A 17,425-nucleotide genomic window follows, 5' to 3' on the forward strand; every position below is an offset into this window, starting at 1 on the left:
CCTCAAGGGTCTACTTTTCTTTCGTTCCCCCTCTTTGGTTTTCCTTTTTTTTTTTTGCTCATATCTTTATGTCTAACGTTCGGCAAACACTCCCGATGTAGAAGCATATCGAATGTGCTTTATCTTTTTCTACCATGGCAACCCAACCGGTGCGACATCTTTCCACCTGCGAAAATCATTGACGCTTGGAAATGGAGAAAAGAGAAACGTTTGCGTCCAACGAACTTGATAATCAGCTGACATTTAAACGGGAAAAAGAAAAAATGGCGGAAGTCCTTACGGGAGGGGGGGGGGGGAGAGACGATAGGTAGCAGTGATGCTAATCCACTTAGTTCGAAAAGGTAGACGGAATCCCATGAAGGCGGGTAAGGATAAATGGGTATAACACACACACACACACACGCGCGCGCAAAAGGGGGGCACAGTTTGAAATCCAATTTAAAAAAAAAAAAAAAATTAGAATTTGGTACCTGGTGCAATTTCATCGATACGAGGCGGGAAACCTTCCTCTAACCCGCCCACGACGGAGAAGCCGAAACGACGGTCGTTATGACCCAGCGTCACTTGGACGATATCGGGATCGTCAACGTCGTTGTCATGTCCGTTCTAAGTTTAAAAGAAATAAGAACATGTTGAAAAAAAAAAAAAAAAAAAAAAAAAATTATCTTTAAAAAAAGGAAAATACCAAAGGCGATTGGCGTGGCGTTTGAAGTGGATGAAGAACGAAATCGGTGGATTGGCCCAGCGAGCGTGAATGGCCGTGAGTGGGGGTCACGCCGGCAGGGAGCGCTAGTTTGGCGCCGCTTTTCACATTGTTCGTTTGACTTCTGTATTTGGAGTCGTCTTCAATCAGCGACTTTGAATGGGCGTGGTGGTGCGAAGCGCCACCGCCGGAAGACGAAGAAGAAGAAGAAGATGATGACGACGACGAAGAAGAAGAAGAAGAGCTACTAGACGAAGATCCGGGTAGCGACGGGTGACGTGGAAATGTTTGGAAACTCGACAAACTCCTCGGATTCCAGCCGTCGTCGCTCTTTTGTTTTGTTTTCGTTTTTTTATTGTTTCCGTTTTGTTATTGTTGAAAGTGAAACATAAGAGAAAGAGAAAGAGAAAGAGAAAAAAATAAAAAAAAAAACTGCGTGAGTAAGAGTATAAAAAAAAATAGACACGTACCATGGCGTTCCAGGCGAGCGGCTGCTGTTGCTGCTGATGAAGCATCATCGTACTAGCAAAAACACTGGCTCACCAACAACACCAGCAATCTGCTGAATATGAAAAAAAAAAGGAATTCACGATCAATAACATTTGAATACAAGCAACAAAAATCTGATGAACGACAATGCGATAGAACTACAACCGCCAAGGCTGTTTCTTTATTGTTTTGTTATCATCGAAGGGATTCACGCATGTTTCTAAACGTTCATTTCTCTTCACGGAAAAAGGCAAGAGACACACTTGTATTATTGCCATGATGTTACAACCCAAGCCTATCGTCGTCTTTTTCCTGTTCTCACGACGCCGATCCGTCTCTCTGTGTGTGTTTGCGCTCCCCGGGGCATTTGCGATTGGATTCCCGCGTGACGATGTGCGTGTTTCAGGGGTCCAATAATAAGATCAGTCGACGAAAAAGAATAAGACCTCTGGTGGCACCACACCCCATCTCAAAACGATTATAAATCGAACAATTTTTTTTTTTTTTTTTTTGCTATTTCTTTGTAGCTGAACGGCCATCGTAAAAAAAGCAAAACACGCACACACGCAATAACCAGCTGTGAGGATGTGGGAAAAATTCAAAGTCAATGTCCTTGGGTGTACAACAATCGGAACAAATTGAAAACGAAAAAAAAAAAAAAAAATAAGAAAAAAATTGCGCAGCACCAAAAGAAGAAATTGCTGATTTTTCTTTCATTCATCGTCGGTCATTCACGTCAAAAAATGTTAATCCAATTTCGTTTAAATGGATAGTTCTCGTGCGCGTATGTTCTGCAGCACAGAAGAAATTCGCGATAATAAAAAAAAAAAAAAAAAGAATCTGGAAAATGCTAGAGGGCAAATGAACCGATTACCAGGTTAAAAACGTCCATCACACTAACAAAAGAGTGAATGCCCTCTCTGGTACATAATTTTGAAAGAAAGAGTTTTTTTTTTCTTTTTTATTTTTCACGGTTTAAAAAAAAAAAAAAAACGTCCGGCGGCGGAGGGTCTTTAAAAAAAAAAAAGGCGGCTTCCGCTACTCACGGCTTGCATATGCATAACGGTAAAATTACTGGCTGCTCTTTTTTATTTAAAGAAAACAAGATTGGAATGTTACTACCATCAAAGAGGATGATATCCTCCTCGTAACACGGGACCACCGTGTGTTTTTTTTTCTTCTCTATTTTGAGTCAATGTTTCGTCGTTTCCGACATCCGACCTCTTGTCCCTCCACCCACTACCCCCTACTGTGAATAATGCCTTTCAACGAAAGAGAGAGAGAGAACATTAGATAACAATAAAATAATGCATTGATTCTCCCCCACTTCTTGTTCGCTCAAACATAAAAGCTCATAAAAGAAACAAAATGTGTCTACCATAAACATTCTTGCCTTAACCAATTTCCATTTTGTTTTTTGTTTTTTTCCAAATTTTGCTGAAATATGCAACGGAATGTGTTTCTTCTTTTGTTTTTTGTTAGTTCAGGAAATATCTGCACACAATCCAACACGAAAGATGGAAATGAAGCAACAACGCTCCCGACAACTGTAAATACAAAAAAAAAAAATAGCTAACGGGGCATATTTTGTTTTAACGCAATGCAAATCCCATCTCATTTGAATATTCGGCGACATGTTTGATTTTGTTGTTAGGACGACAATATTTTTCTTTTAAGGAGTTTGTGGAATGTTTTCTTTGGCTCAGGATGAACGCGTGTAGCCACACCTTCGTCTTCAATTTTCACGGCCTGTTTACGTGATCGTTTGGCGTTTCAGGGTGAACACTTTCGGGTTTAAAAATAAAACGCAAAAAAAAAAAAGAGAAACTGGGGGGAAAAAAATCTTTGACGCGAAACCTTTCTGCGTGTTGTTTCGATAAAGAAGTAAAATTAAGAAAAATGATGATTACGACGTCGTCACGCTCGACACACGGAGGGAAACGCCACGTTTGGCTTCAGCAAAACATTGGCTGAATTCAAATGTCGAAAATTGCTCAAATTGTTTGTCATTGACACACATATTCTATAGCGTGGCTCCGAAAACACAAAATAAATTTGCACATCAATAACTGCATTCAATTGTGCCGAATAAAATATAGGAAAAACGTGAAAATGGGACAACCAAAAAAGAAAATAAAATAAAGAAAACCGTTTGAATAATAATTTAATTACCGCGGGTTGAGCATCCATCATGCGTCTGAGCACTATACCGAAACAAAATTGTACGACAATAATAAAAGACAAAGAAAGCTCTCGAAGGCCGACACTATAATTTAATGTCGCCCTAAAACTAAAGAATTTGGACGGCGGAAAGTAACGACCGACTCGGAAAATGACAACTTCCCTACTATTTTCACGCATCGACTCTCGTAGACGACATCGTCTTTCATATTTGATTTGTAATTCTCCACCGGAATGGCTTCCCCTTCCATTTTTTCTCTTAATACCATCACGAAAAAAAAAAAAAAAAAAAAAAAAAAAACTAAATAAAAAGACAGCGCCAGTGCGCGGGTTCGTTTCACGTTCAGGGGGCGGGTGGAGGTCCCTGTACATCATCGGCGTTTATTCGGGAGTGGACTAGACAGTAGAGACACATGAACGCCATGCATACATAACTAAGACGAGTTATTTTTCTTGTTTAATATATTACACAAGCACAAAAAAAAAAAAGAGGGACCGCATTATATAGCCACGCCAAAAATCGAAGACGAACTCGAACGGAAAAATCAAACCTGTCCTTTTTCTCACAACATCACGTCACATTGAAACGGTAGCCGGTACCTGTGACCGACATACCAAAAAGATACAAAAAAAACAAAAAAAAAAACTACGCGTGATCGAAAAAGGAATGCAACCGAATCAATTCAGGAATTTTAATTTCTTTTGAGACATTAAAAAAAAAAAAAACCGCTCAAAGACCTACGAGTGTCACGAAACATGTGACGGACGCACCGTGTCACTCGCAGCGATCTGCAATCGAATCACGACAATTAGGTTGTTGTGGTGCCATCGCCGATACGAAAAAGAGAGAAAACCAGTCACGCTCGAATAGAAACAAGAACGAAAGCTCCGCAGGACATAAGGAAACCCCATCGATTCTAAGTTGACTCGTTTTCTTCGTTTGTTACGTTACGAGACCGCAGAATCATTACAACATTGACCGTATTGAGACAGTTAATAAGGCTCACTCTAGGTGAGCTATTGTTGTTTGTTATTACTGCCCTAGTTTTTCCTCTTTTTTTTTTTTAAAGCTACTGTTTGAAATTTTAAAAAAAGAAAACAGTTGCTCAATCCTGTAGCAAACGTGCCACTCCCAAACATTCCACGTGCTCCCGAAACGAGAAAAGACGGGGTCATGCCTCTTTAAAAGGCATTAGCATATACGGTGTTGGCACTAAATCTTTAAAAACAACAAGAGAATCTTCCCGAAAAAAAAAAAAAAATAAAATCACCGACTATAATAAAACGAATTGAATTGTTCGTGCTCTACTTTTTCCTCTAGACATTCAATTCTCGTCGTACGGGAAAGTTTTTTTTTGTTTTTTTTTTTTCAATTTCTACACCGTTGGAGTGGAAAATGAAAATTTCGTGAGTTCCCTTTTGATGTTGAGGGGCGGGTCGTTTGATGATTCCAAAAATCTACTCCTAGATTCACAAAAGTCACGCTCTTTCTAATTTCGCCAGCATAATCTTCACAATCTCTGTCAGCAGCAGAACAACAAAAAAAATAAAATAATGCGGAACAGGTGGTTGATTGCAAACTTCCATCTAGGACGTGCCCATTGTTATACTGGAAGTGTGTCCCACATCTTCGCTCGTTCGGGGGCTTCATCATTCGAAATGATTAACTTCTTATGAATTAAAACAAGATGTTGGGCACAAAATCGACGCTAGAAATACTGCACAAAATAAATGGCCCAAAGCAAAACGAAAAAAAAAAAAATGCCGGCATATGTTGTCGCATCGATACGAACGGAGAGAAAAGAAGAAGAAAAAAAAAACCGCCATCGTTTAATTTTTTTACGATTGTCGATATTCCCACCCTACTGGTATACATGTGTGTGTCTATTTCAATGATAATGACGAGCCCCGAGCGATTGAATACATGAGAAGAGCATAGAATTGTTGCTCGATTCAATTTCCCTTCACGACTAAAAGGAAAAACATTTTTGTTTTCTCACACAATTAAGAAGAAAAAAAAATGAATTTTAGTTTTTTCTTCTTGTTTCCTATCCGCGTGTAATAACACACTCGGCCCGTCCGTGTGAGCATTTGCGTCATAAAGACGAAGGACGATGAACATTTGTCTGCGATAGCTGCTGGATTTCCCTTTTTCCACCTTAAAAAGACAAAACCCACCCACCTTTCTATGATTCGTCATTAAAATATACAGCCCGTTCTTCCCTTTTCATCAAATTGAATCTTTTTAACTATAAACAAAAAAATAATAATGGATGAATGCCATTATGAGCACAAGAGGCATCCATCAACACACAAAAAGTGAATCTGTCATTCCAGTTGTTTCTTCTCTTTTGTCCGCATGACGTCATCCAACGCACGTTTCAAACCTCCCCACAACAATTGGCTTATCCAGTTCACAACCCGTGTCTTCATGTGTTGCATGACTCGAGCCTATCTCTTATTTTCAATAGCCCACGTCGAACTTTTCAATACAATTCGGCTCTAAACTCCCCCCCCCCCAGTGTAACTTTACAAAGCCATTCCCTTTTTTGGGGAGCTCTTCTATCTGTGAGAGACAGAAAATAGTGATGGCTATAGAGAAGTGAGGGTATATAATAATACCGGAATATTTAAACAATTCCAATGAGATGCTAGAGGGGGGAAATACAAGAGACAAAAAAAAAACAAATGATTTTTTTTCCCTCTGTTGTTGTTCTTCCCATGAAAGAATAAATGGGTGTTTTTTTTTTCTCTCAAGACTTTCGAGGGGGGGGGGCGTCGGAGGTCAACACACATTCCTCAAAGAAAAAATAACCGCGAAAAAGAGAGAAAAAGATCTACGCTAGTCTCAAGAAAAAAAAAATGGAGGGGGGGGGTCATATCTATTAAAACTTTTCGAAGCCCCCCACTCCATTTCTTCTGAAAAGAGAAATCGAACACCGTACTATATTTTCCCTCCCAATAGTCAATCCAAATTTTCAAAAAGACCTCGAAAAAAAAAAAAAAAAAGAAAAGCAGGCTATTTGTTTTTCTCTAGAAATACAAAAGTCACTTGCCTTGGTAAAAGGTAAAAAAATGTCCAAAAATCCAGGTGAGAGTGAAAGGTGTTTGTTATGAGACTCCACTTTCGAGTGGCAATTAAATCCTACATCAAGTTCGATTGGATATGGCGATATTTTTAACGTGCAAAGTGGTTGTCTTTGAATCACACACACACACACACACACACACACTACATTGGTGGCAAATCAAGTTTCAAACCAAAAAATAAGAAATCACGCCCCCCAAAAAAATGTATGGGTTAACGTGAAAACGTGTCACTGACGGGCTACACGCACACACAAACCGATTAAAAAAGATCACCAACTGCCGGACTGTCGCACTGCAAAGCCAAGATCACACTGAAGACTTAAAGACTTGGAGTTGCATACAAGAAGGATAAAGAAACGAAGAAGAAAAACCGCCGGCAGTTTCTCGTGCCTTTGTGCGTGCGTTGTTATTTTTCTCTCTTTCTCTCACCTTTCCATTCTTCCAATTTTTTTTTTTCTTCTTCTGCTTTCCTTCGCAAAGGAACAGGTAAGAAGAGAGAAAAAAAAAGGATAAGAGATAAAACAGAAAGAACTTTTCGGAAGGTGGTAGGTAGGTATACAAGGTGTTCTACGCCCTGAGGCAACACACGGGGCACACCAAAAAAAGGGGGGGGAGAGGACCAAACAAGTTGAACCTCTCAACAAAATGACGAACACTATACGCGAACATTCCATCAAGTCGGCCCCCCCCCCCCTTAACAGTCTACTAGAAACTCAGGAAGAGTACACGGCCAAATAATAGATACGGTACTCGTTCGGGGAAATGTTTTGTGATGACACCACTAATAAAACAAAACACACAAAAAAAGAAACGGATGATTTTTTCTTTGACGAGTTTTCCGGTTGTTCGGGCAAGTTAAAAAAAAAAGAGAGACAAAGGTGATGCGTCATAATCGTGACTTTTATCGTCTGCTTTTTTTTTTCGTTCAATCGGAAAACTATCTCGTGGCAACACCCCAACATTTTCTAGTTAATCAAATCAAGCAAGGATTAAAAAAAAAAAAAACGTTTTGAAAAGACTGGAATTCTTTTATGATGAGACAAATAAGCTTTAAACAATGTACCGCTTGATTAATTATCAAAAAAAAAAAAGGAAAACGCTTTTCGCTTGGGATCTTTTTCGACATTGGTTACCATCCCATTTCGTTTTGTGTGTTCAATGACCCCTTAGGTAAAAGAAGAGGAAGCCACGGGTGTAGTTTTCTCTTTTTGAATGTTTGTACCCGGTAAAGGAAAAATAAATAAAGGTTTCACAAGAGTTAAAAAGAAATACCGTGGACCCCGAACGCCAAAACGCTCGAGACCCGTGCTTGGAGATGTTACGTTCGCTAGGAGCAAAAACAGAAAGGAATACAAGAAAAAGGGATGATGATCACGATGCCATCATCTCATTTTTCAGGTAACCCAACCGTCCGTAATGAGGTTTGAAAACAGTCAAAGAAAACACACCGGTTCAATGATGATGATAAGCGGACTGCTGCTGGGCTAAAGAAATAGGTACGCTATTCTTTTTCTTTTCTATTCTTCTAATGTTCAAGTGTAGCAGACGAACGTTAATGAAGGTGACTGGCTCGTTTTCTTTATCTCTCTCTTTCTCGGATTTTTACGACAACTGCTTGGAAAATGTACTATATCCTTTTTCTCACACGTACCGTGTCCAACCTTGAATAGGCCGCAAACCTGACACCGCAACTACCGGCCCTCCCGATTTTCACGCGCCCCTTATTCCTCGATAAGGAAATTGGCCGTTCTTTTGTCTTTTATTCTTTTCCTTTTGCTTCTTTCCGTTCCGTCTCCGATGAAAGAATCTGAATTGCCAACGGCCAATGTCCCCCGTGTGATTGATGGCTATTAATCCGTTCCTTCCATCCAGAAAAAGAAATAAAATTCTTGTCTTTGAATATTCACGGGCGGAAACATCACGTGTCTCAACATCCTATAGGAATCGCTTTGCGTGACCGCTACGCTTCTTCAAAGATCATCTCTTAAATGCCTGGCGGCATTAGACGGCGCCTCGTCAGAGCCATCTATCGACGCCCATATTCACAGACATTCCAAACCGCCCGTTTTGAATCGGCACATTCATCAGTCAAACGTGATGCCAAAAATACCGACAGCAACAAAAGGGAGGAAAACAGCTAATCAGGACAGACATGAAATTCATCCTCATCTATAGCATGAGCTCTGGTCATCAAATCAAACATTAGATAATTCCTCGGACGTACCTGTATTTATGGGACAATGATGGCGAGTCGTTCACGATCTCCTCGTTCAGAAATGCCCGCCTCCTTCGACAACATCAGGTAAAACGTGGATGCCCATTATCTTCCACATTTTTCCTCCTTTTACCTGTAATCATATTCAATGAAAAATGTTAAACTTGTGGGAAAGAAAATCAATTTAGGTACGTTCCTCAGAGCCAGACACAATAGATTTGAAAATGGTGAAGAACTGCAGATCATTATGTTGCATATTGATTGCATTACTCATTAGATGTCTATAACTAGCCAAGGCATGCTTGCTGTTGAGGAAACACACAACTACGTGGAAATGTGAAACAGAAAGGTTGATCCTACGGGGTCAAAGGCTGAGCAACCCAAGTGCTGAAAATTTCACACACATTGTCAAGTGATGAAGAATCAATCCATCAAGAAAATGAAAGGATGTACAATTGCAGCCAAATTCACAGCAACACTTTCAAGAACGATTATATCTTTTTGCTACGAACACTACTACAGTGATGAGCAAAATTGCAGGAGAGGACACAGTCAGTGAATATGAAGAATGGTGCAGAAAACCACAGCATGCTAAGGTAAATAATCCCCCTTGAGCCAGTTTCAATACTAAATCATGTTCGTTCCACGTGGTCGAACATGCTGGAAAAGGCTCGTATCTCTCTCTCGCCTTAGCGGATTCTTGTTACGACAACTTACGACGTACAACCACCTATAATGTCATTAAACGTGGTTTTCCACGTGTAACTGCTTACAATCAAGGTAATTCACATGCAAACATGTGAATATATATTTACCTCCATACGCAGATAACTTTTCAACGTGTCTTCGCAACAGCAACCTCGACGACGTGTGTCGCCGGACTCGGCGCCAAAACTACCCAAAGGCAGCAGCGCCAATTTTCCTTATTGGATTTTCAACCTCTATAAATTTATGTAACTGTTTATACTTTGTTCTCCTTTATTCAAAAGAATCGTATAACGGTAGAACAAAAATTACTTTTTTTAGCATCGGCGATTTATGCAAAATAAATTTCATTTTGTATGTGTGTGTGCCACATATTTCATCGGACATCGCAGCATCCGTAGGCATGCGCCATTGAAATGCATTTTCTCCCCCCTCCTCCTCCTTATTTTTTTTTTCTCTCCTGAGTTGTTGAACTGCTGCGTATTATTGATCTGGTCCATCCCAAAACAGCAGATGGCTCCAACGGCTGAATGATCTGTGTAACGCCCAGTGGGGTTCGCCGTGTCTCTCTCTGTCTCGAACTATTTCGAAAATACGACTTTCATCATGGAAAGCCAACACATTATTTACATCTTTGGTCAATGTCTTATTGTGCTTCAAGGTAAGTTTACATCGAGTATCCTTCTAGTATACCATACACTTATTTATGTGTAGACCTGACTTCTCCTGTTATTTGCAGCCATTTTTTTCCTCAGCATGGTCGACGCAGCAGCCGACATGTCGACAACCCTTCCACCAAATTTTGTCCCCGTGATCGGTAAATATGTCGACGTCTTCGTCATAACTGTACAAACTCCTTTTTTTTTTTAAATTTCTTTGGGTGGGATATAATTTCGTTTTCTAAATTAGATGGCGCAGTAACAGAGAGACCAGCTGACCTGCCCGAAATTCTGGCCGTTCCTGACGCCAAGGGCCTGATCTGCACGTTAGCCAGTTTGGAGGCGACCGTCGTGATCTGGCCAGAAGGGGACGAATCACGCGAGGTGCGAATCGAAATGCCTGATCGCGACGTGAACGTCTCGACCGTTCAAAATTGCTTCAACAATCCATCGTCATCGGTCAAACCACTTTTGGTAGTCACGTGGTCGTCGTCCTTTCAACTATGCTTCTACATCTCAAAAGTAAGTACCAATGTAAATAATGCGATTCAGCCACGTAATCCCGCCATCTATTTGTGTTATTCAAGATTTTCAAAATTGAATTTTGATTATATCTGTTTGTTTCCATTTGAGGACGAAACCAACTGGAATCTAGATCAAATCGTCTTCGCATTCAACACTTCAGAAGTTCCGCTCGGCTTCGCCAAAAGTACGCAGAATAAGTATAACTACACAAAGTCTTGTTAGAAAACTTCTGTTATTTGTTCTTTTTTATGCCCCCTCCGCCCTTTGCTTGTTTCTGTTTTTTCCCCTGTGAATACTTTACCTCCCTTAATGTCCTTTTTTTGTTTCACGCTCGAGGAGTATGTTGACCAGACGATTAGCGGCCGCAGCACGCCACTGTCTAGGCTGGCCGAGATAGTTTGTCATGCTGTCCGGGCGTAACTTACTGAGTAGCCTCGGCGTGCTGTAGTTCTCTAGTTAGAACAGGTTGATTTTGACGGATGACGTGAGTTTTCTAATAAATTTGTTTGTCTCATCACGCGTGAACAGGTGAATTGAGGACGTTTGGAAGCGAGGCGAATGCTCTGTCAGAACTGCAAGCCCCGCTTGGATCCTCCTATCGTTGTCTCTCTCCCAAGCAGTTCTCTTTACTACCGTTAGGTGGGAGCAGAGTTGTATTGGGCCAAAATAAGAATCAAAATGTCCCAGACAAAGCTACTCTTCGTCTCGATAATTTCCAATTTCAGCCATTTCTCGGTGATCTGAAAGTATTTGGAGAAGGTCAGTGTATTTCATATTAATTTGACCATTGCTGTCTTGTGTTTAACTTTTTTTACTTTTTCTCAGAGGTTGTCTGCCGTGAAGATTTGATAACCCGACGTCATCGCCGTCGTCGAGATTCTAGCGTGACGATTGCGGTTGGCAGTTCCTTAGGTACGTTTTGTTGACAAACAAGCAAACCAACATCGAAACTAATGTATCCTTTGCATTGTTTGGTTGATGGCTCGCTTCCTGGACATTCTGCATGCAAAATTAGCTGTCATTTCCGTCGTGACCGTGATGGGCTACGCCATTTTCCGTTACGTCAAGGTCAAGGCTGTCGGTTATGATACCATGCAATAATTGATTTAGTTCACAGAAAATAGTCAACAGCATCAGAACGCCATAGAGCTTCAGAAAAAGAGACAGTTTGATCAGCAGATCATTTTTTAAAAATGTTTTAAGTATTCGAAAGTTAAAAAGAGAATTACATATCATTTGTAATAATCAGATGTGCCACTCAGCAGTTAACCCAAGTCTTCCATGATCCGTATTAATTTTTAAGTAAATTAAATGTAATGTCCTGAAGTATTTACGCCTGGCCCATCCTATTTTGAATAGTTTTTTTTATAGGCTTTCCTCGTATTCTCTATCCTCGTATACGTTGCAGTGTGTATTGAAACGTCTAGACTGAATTCATACAAATTGTCATTACATGTATCACATGGATCGTCGTATTAATCGCATATGTTTAAGTGGATATAGTAGGCTCTATAGAAATTACAAATTTTTTTTTTATGATTTTGTTTTCCTCCCACTGCACATAGTCTCACCCCTTTATGCCAGAGTCTACAAATAATTTGATTTTCTTACCTCAAATTCTCGTTTTCCTTGTCCAAGTTTTGCTTAGTTTCCAATTTAATGGGATTCTTTTTTATCACATTGAGATCGTCGCGCGAATGAGTGGACGAACGGAATATCCATGAAAAATGAGTATAACACCAAGAAGAGTTATATAGTGAAAAAGAGAGACAAGTTACAACGTCTTAAACACCTCAGACACTGATGGAATCCATCAGCGACAATAGAAAAGAGCTATTGCCGGGGGGTAACTAGTACACAATAATAAATTGGAGAAAAGTTTTCAAATCAAGAATGAACAACACGCACACACAATGATCCTGATATACAAAAACCCCCCGTCCATCAAGTTCACAAACAATTACACATATTTAAAACGAAAACAGGTGAAATTTTAGGCGAGTAAAACATAAAACCCATTTGACTGCACATAGAAAAAAAAAATTATAATAAAAGAAACATTATAATATTTGACTGGGATTTGTTTAGAAATATTTTTGCCATTTTGTTGTTGTAATTTTCCCATGTTGGGATAATTAAAAAATGCATAAATAATCAAGCATGAGAGAAAGCTTGATCTCTGTGGCCATGGTAGAGCGAAGACGGTTGTACTACGTGTTGGTGGGCAACGTGGAGGTTAGCTAACGTGGCTACCGATCCGGAATCGTAGCCGTGGCCTCCGGATGGATGGTAACTGGCAAAAGCTGTCGATGGAAGGTGTAAGAGGCTGCCGGTAGCGACGTGAGAATCTTTGCCCCCACCGACGAATTGCGATGCCATCAGCGAACTCATGCTCCTCGATGCAGCCATTAATCCGCTGCTTCCGGATGGATTGTGAACAACATCGTCGAACAGCATTTTATTGCCGCCCATGGCAAAACTGTTGGGCTTCAATTCGCTCAGCAAGTCATTGCCGCCGTGGTGGTGGTGTAGGCCAATTCCGGATGAAGACGATGATCCGTTAACCGGAGTCGTAGGTAATCCGTTATCACTACCCATGCAATCATCACTGTTAATTCAATTAAAAGAAAAATAATTTGTTTTAGATTTAATGAGAAAAATCACGTAGGATAAACAAAAGATCTTATCTAATATCTATATGATGTTACAACGACACGAGTAAAGCACCATTTTCAAGAATTACAGCGTCTTTTACTCCACCCTCGGAATTTTTTCTTCAACTGGTGGGGGGGGGGGGAGAAAACTACCCCGGAACCATTTGGTTGGTAGTAGGAAAAAAAAACGAATCGTGGGAACACACATGTTTTATGCTTATCCTTTGGAAGGTTGTTACGGTTGCCTTCACTTCGTTTCTTGCGACCAAGTTAAATAAAAAATAATGTTCACTTTTTTTTTTCTTGCTTATCCATTAAGCGTGGCCAGTTACATAGACTCCGGAGAGAGAGAGAGAGAGGCTGTCATCGATAAATCCGTCTGTGCCGTTCGTTTTGTGTGACACACAAGTTCATGATCGTCAAAGGTCAGTCTTCATAAACTTGCCTCCCAAAAAACCCAATCATTTAAAACAAAAAAATTGAACTAAAATCAGTTTCTCTTTTTTTCCCATGAACTGGTGTGACCTTTCGTTGTACCCCCCTCGGACCGACGTTTGTCATCATCCATCATCAAAGATCACACAAAGAATCGTACCTTCTTTGCTGCTGGGGTGGAGTCCGGTCGCGTTGACGTCGGTTCTTGAACCAATTGGAGACTTGGGTCAGCGTCAATCCCGTCTTTTTGGCCAGTGTGCGCTTCTCGTCGGGCGTCGGGTATCGATTGAGTCGGTAGCAATCTTTGAGGGCGGCGCGGGATTTCTCTTTGAAGCAGTAGATCGTTTCCTCTCCGTCCCAGATCGTCTTCGGCAGCGGGTACTTGCGACGGAGCCGGTACTTGTCCACGGCTCCTAGCGCCCTGTTCCTCACCTTTTCGGCCTCCTAATTTTGGAAAAAAACAAAAATGTTTAATTTATTCTGTTTTAAAAAAACACAGATTTTACAGGCCTTTTGAGAAAAACAAAAGGACTGCGACATTTACGCGACATCTGTTTCAAAATAAACCAGAACGATTGTGTGAAGGAGGGGGGCCTTTCTTTGTGTGTGTAGAGGGGGGTCGTTTCGAGTGATTTTTTTGGTTGAAGTGCCATTAAGAAAATGAGGGCGGCCACCATTTCCAGCACCCAAAAAGAAAAAAACACTGGATACAAGACGAAAGGAAAAAACAAAAGCTATATAACTGAGGCACCCATTTCCGAAACAGCTTGAAAACATCTAACTTTTTTTTTTATTTTTATTATAAGGGGTTAACACAAACGTTTCGAAGAACTGTTCCAGTTTATCTTTTATTGCCTCCCATAATTTCTGCGCACATGTGCGCGTACGAGAAAAAATCAACGGCCCTTAAAGAAAACTGTGTATAAAATCTCAAAACGCGTACCTTGTAGTGGGCGCCGTACCAAATGTTCTGCAGCTCTTGGTGGTACTGGGAACTGAAACTGTGAGACTCGAGCAGGTTGTAGAGTTCGCGGTAGTTGCCGCGATGGAAGGCGACGGCGACCCGGGCTCGGAGCACCGACTCGCTGCTGGCGCTGCCGCTCAATTCCGACGCGGGAAGAGACCACAAAAATCGCGACAAGCGCTAAAAATACATTTGACATCTTGAATTAATTTCTCCTTAAGTTAAATGTGAAGTTAACGAATGTACCTCCATATCGCCGGACTGTTGAAGAGCTTCGCAAACGCAAGCGACTTGGTCCGTGCTGAATGCCATGGTCATCGAAGACGACCCAGACGGGCCGTTCATCGGTTTGTTGTTGTTGTTGTTGTTGTTGTTATTGTTGTTGTGTCCCAAAGATGAAGAAGATGTCGAAGAGGCAGATGAGGGCCCGTTATGATGCAAATCGAGACGATCGCCACCGGAAGACGAATGACGCGGATCTTCGCCGTAAGACAACTGCGATGTTCACCGATGTTAATTTGGATTTGCAAATGAGGTAAATTAGAATATTTTAAAACTTACATTGGCGCTATCGAGTAGTTCCAAACTACTCGTCTGATCCAAACTGTTGTGTTGAGGTTGTTCGCTTTTCAGCGTCAACGCGACGTGATGGTGTTGATCCGCACCGCCGGAAGACGATACGGAACTGCACCGTGAATCTGTTCCGCCTACGGCACTGGTCGATGCCACCGGATAATGTTGATTCAAATCGTACGGATTCTCCAGATGCTGTGGCTGTTGTTGAAGATGATGATGATGCTGGATATGATGGTGTGGATGAAGCGGAAGGTGATACGGCTGATACAGCCGATGCTGTTGATGATGTCGTTCGTTCTTCGTCACCAACCGATGGCTCAACAGCGGATGATTTCCAGTGGCCGGCTCTAGCGTGTGGTGGCCCGACGGCGGAGGACTCACGCTGCCCGTCGACGCCGTTTCATTCACCGACGATCCGGCACCGAACGGATGAAGTAAAGACGCACTACTACTAAGACTACCACTTGCCATTTTTCTTTTAATCGACTAGATGCAAAACAAAAAGAAAAAGGTCAGCAGCACTTCACTTTGATCAGAGAGGCTCCTTGATATTTGGGCTCGAAGGGTCAAAAGCAGTTTATGAAAACAGCATCCGAATGCGAACACTTGTTGGAGGTGAATAATCGAAAACTCTTTGGCTCGCCTCTGCCATTCGAGTTTGTCGGCTCACGCAGTTTTTCCTGAACTCGGGTGAGCAAGCTCCTCCCTTCTCGAACATCGGGCCAGCCATTGGTTCCGTCCGTCCCACGTTCCCGACCAATGTCGATTTTTTTTTTGTCAGTCCGTCCTTTTCTCTCCTCCCCTCCGTCAGGTTGTTTCACACACACGGCTTGCTCCGCCGGTCCGGCCAAAGCGAAGAGAGGGGGGACGGACCTGTTGCTGTGTGTAAAAAGGAAGTTTAATATGTGCTCAAGTCCGTCGTCGACTTGTTAATGACTCATCGAGCCGCTAATGAAATCCGAATGTCCAAGAAAAAACAGCTGTATGCAGAGACATTGCCGATCCATTTGAAATTTTTATATGCGTCACGTGCGACAACAAGACGAGAGTGTTCATTATTGTGGTATCTTTTTTCCTATTGAAAATGATTCGAATTTTTATAGCGCTTTGTATTCGATCGAAGAATCTTATCTGTCACGCTGTATAATAACGATGAACTTGATTACATTATGATAGAAGCAATATTATGAGCTCCTCCAATCTCGAGCTGTATCGTCTGACATGTATTTCGTGTTGACCCTGGGTTGCATTTCAGATGGGGCTAAGTAGATGAAAGATGGCCAAAGATATCGATGGCATGCTCCTATGTTCATTGTTGAACGGCATATGTTTATCGTGTACATAGGCGCGGATAATCTTGCACAGCTATGCGCATTGTTCTGCGGATGTAAATCAGATGAGCATTCTTCCTCGCGCGCGAGCTCTCTCGTTTAATCTTCTCCATTAAGATATACCTGTCCAACTTAACATACCACCTGTACACACACACACCTATCATCCTTAAGAAATATTTAAACAATGAGAGGGTCAACTATTTGGGCATTCTTGTGGCCAAAACATTTCTTGGTTAAAGCGCATAGGTTTTAACTTGGCTGTGTGTTTATCATCCTGTTTGCATTAATTAAATGTAGAAGAAAAAAGAAAGGCTTTGGAATTTCCCAGAAAATTTAGATTGCGTCATGGAAAGACGATGGCGGTGTTATACTAGACGCTTTCGTTGCGCGGATTCCTAGTATTCGAAGCCAATAAGACATTTCAAATGGATCAATGGGTCAAAATATCTAGACACGTGGCGGATGTGTCTGGAAATGACGTGCTAATTTTTTCTTTACGCAACTTCTTTCCTCCTGTACGGGAACGGGAAATGGCCACGTCGTATAACTCTTTACGTAGTGTCATAAAGAATAATAGTTGTGTGCCCAACTTTTTTTTTAGCCATATACGATAAGAACTTATCAAAAAGCTCTGGATAGCTGTGCCGGATTGAAATCCGAGCTCCAATTGCAGCATATATAGAAGTCTCATCGAATAAAAATCCAACGCAGAGTCTTGCTATACTGCAGCTGGCTTCTATACGTTCTTTTTTTTTTTTGGCTCTTTGAACCTCTGTTTCAGCACAAATAAAAAAAAAAAAAAAGAAAACGTTCTTGAAACCAGCAGCGGCCATCTTCGCCATCGCTCCTCCGTCCATGAAACGCTGGTGATGTGTAACCCGAATCATCGCCCCAA

General features: G+C 41.3%; 3 protein-coding genes and 1 pseudogene across 7 annotated transcripts in view; 1 reads left to right on the top strand and 3 right to left on the bottom strand.

Annotated features, from left to right (window-relative positions):
- LOC130686443 (uncharacterized) overlaps window positions 1–9,523 on the bottom strand; it is a 28,191-nt gene extending 18,668 nt beyond the window's left edge. For 2 of the 5 annotated variants that reach the window (XR_008999882.2, XM_057509561.2), the window contains exons 1-4: window positions 6,430–6,638; window positions 1,174–1,265; window positions 686–1,033; window positions 471–606 (exon numbers count right to left, since the gene is read on the bottom strand). Coding sequence is in view for 4 of the 5 variants with exons in the window: in XM_057509561.2 (XP_057365544.1) it covers window positions 471–606; window positions 686–1,033; window positions 1,174–1,221 (532 nt within the window). In the remaining variant the exon portion in view is untranslated. Of the gene's footprint in view, window positions 1–470; window positions 607–685; window positions 1,034–1,173; window positions 1,266–3,364; window positions 3,390–6,429; window positions 6,639–8,687; window positions 8,812–9,493 lie in introns of those variants that run through there. The other 3 variants (XM_057509565.2, XM_057509562.2, XM_057509563.2) reach the window with 3 other exon arrangements.
- Window positions 8,966–9,734, bottom strand: LOC130686949 (uncharacterized; annotated as a pseudogene).
- Window positions 9,735–9,827: 93 nt separating this feature from the next.
- Window positions 9,828–11,995, top strand: LOC130686476 (uncharacterized). Its single transcript, XM_057509617.2, has 7 exons — window positions 9,828–10,044; window positions 10,123–10,200; window positions 10,293–10,564; window positions 10,676–10,751; window positions 11,096–11,326; window positions 11,393–11,479; window positions 11,583–11,995. Exons 1-7 carry the CDS (start codon window positions 9,990–9,992, stop codon window positions 11,666–11,668), a joined length of 885 nt encoding a protein of 294 aa, XP_057365600.1. The 5' UTR covers window positions 9,828–9,989; the 3' UTR covers window positions 11,669–11,995.
- Window positions 11,996–12,215: 220 nt separating this feature from the next.
- On the bottom strand, window positions 12,216–15,782 carry LOC130686461 (homeobox protein SIX3-like). The gene is made up of 5 exons (XM_057509598.2): window positions 15,182–15,782; window positions 14,867–15,115; window positions 14,600–14,800; window positions 13,817–14,100; window positions 12,216–13,175 (listed from the first exon to the last, which is right to left on the bottom strand). The coding sequence occupies exons 1-5, from the start codon at window positions 15,665–15,667 to the stop codon at window positions 12,722–12,724; spliced, it is 1,674 nt and encodes a 557-aa protein (XP_057365581.1). The 5' UTR covers window positions 15,668–15,782; the 3' UTR covers window positions 12,216–12,721.
- Window positions 15,783–17,425: the final 1,643 nt, after the last annotated feature.

The sequence above is a fragment of the Daphnia carinata genome, chromosome 2, assembly GCF_022539665.2.
Source record: "Daphnia carinata strain CSIRO-1 chromosome 2, CSIRO_AGI_Dcar_HiC_V3, whole genome shotgun sequence".
NCBI classification, from domain to species: domain Eukaryota; kingdom Metazoa; phylum Arthropoda; class Branchiopoda; order Diplostraca; family Daphniidae; genus Daphnia; species Daphnia carinata.

Excerpts from the sequence above, each read along its gene's own strand:
- LOC130686476 (XM_057509617.2), top strand. The coding sequence starts at position 9,990 with ATGGAAAGCCAACACATTATTTACATCTTTGGTCAATGTCTTATTGTG. Across the intron at positions 11,327-11,392 it reads TCTGAAAGTATTTGGAGAAG|AGGTTGTCTGCCGTGAAGAT; the intron begins GTCAGTGTATTT and ends ACTTTTTCTCAG. Across the intron at positions 11,480-11,582 it reads TGCGGTTGGCAGTTCCTTAG|CTGTCATTTCCGTCGTGACC; the intron begins GTACGTTTTGTT and ends ATGCAAAATTAG.
- LOC130686461 (XM_057509598.2), bottom strand. The coding sequence starts at position 15,667 with ATGGCAAGTGGTAGTCTTAGTAGTAGTGCGTCTTTACTTCATCCGTTC. Across the intron at positions 14,801-14,866 it reads AACAGTCCGGCGATATGGAG|CGCTTGTCGCGATTTTTGTG; the intron begins GTACATTCGTTA and ends ATGTATTTTTAG. Across the intron at positions 13,176-13,816 it reads CCACCCCAGCAGCAAAGAAG|TGATGATTGCATGGGTAGTG; the intron begins GTACGATTCTTT and ends TTGAATTAACAG.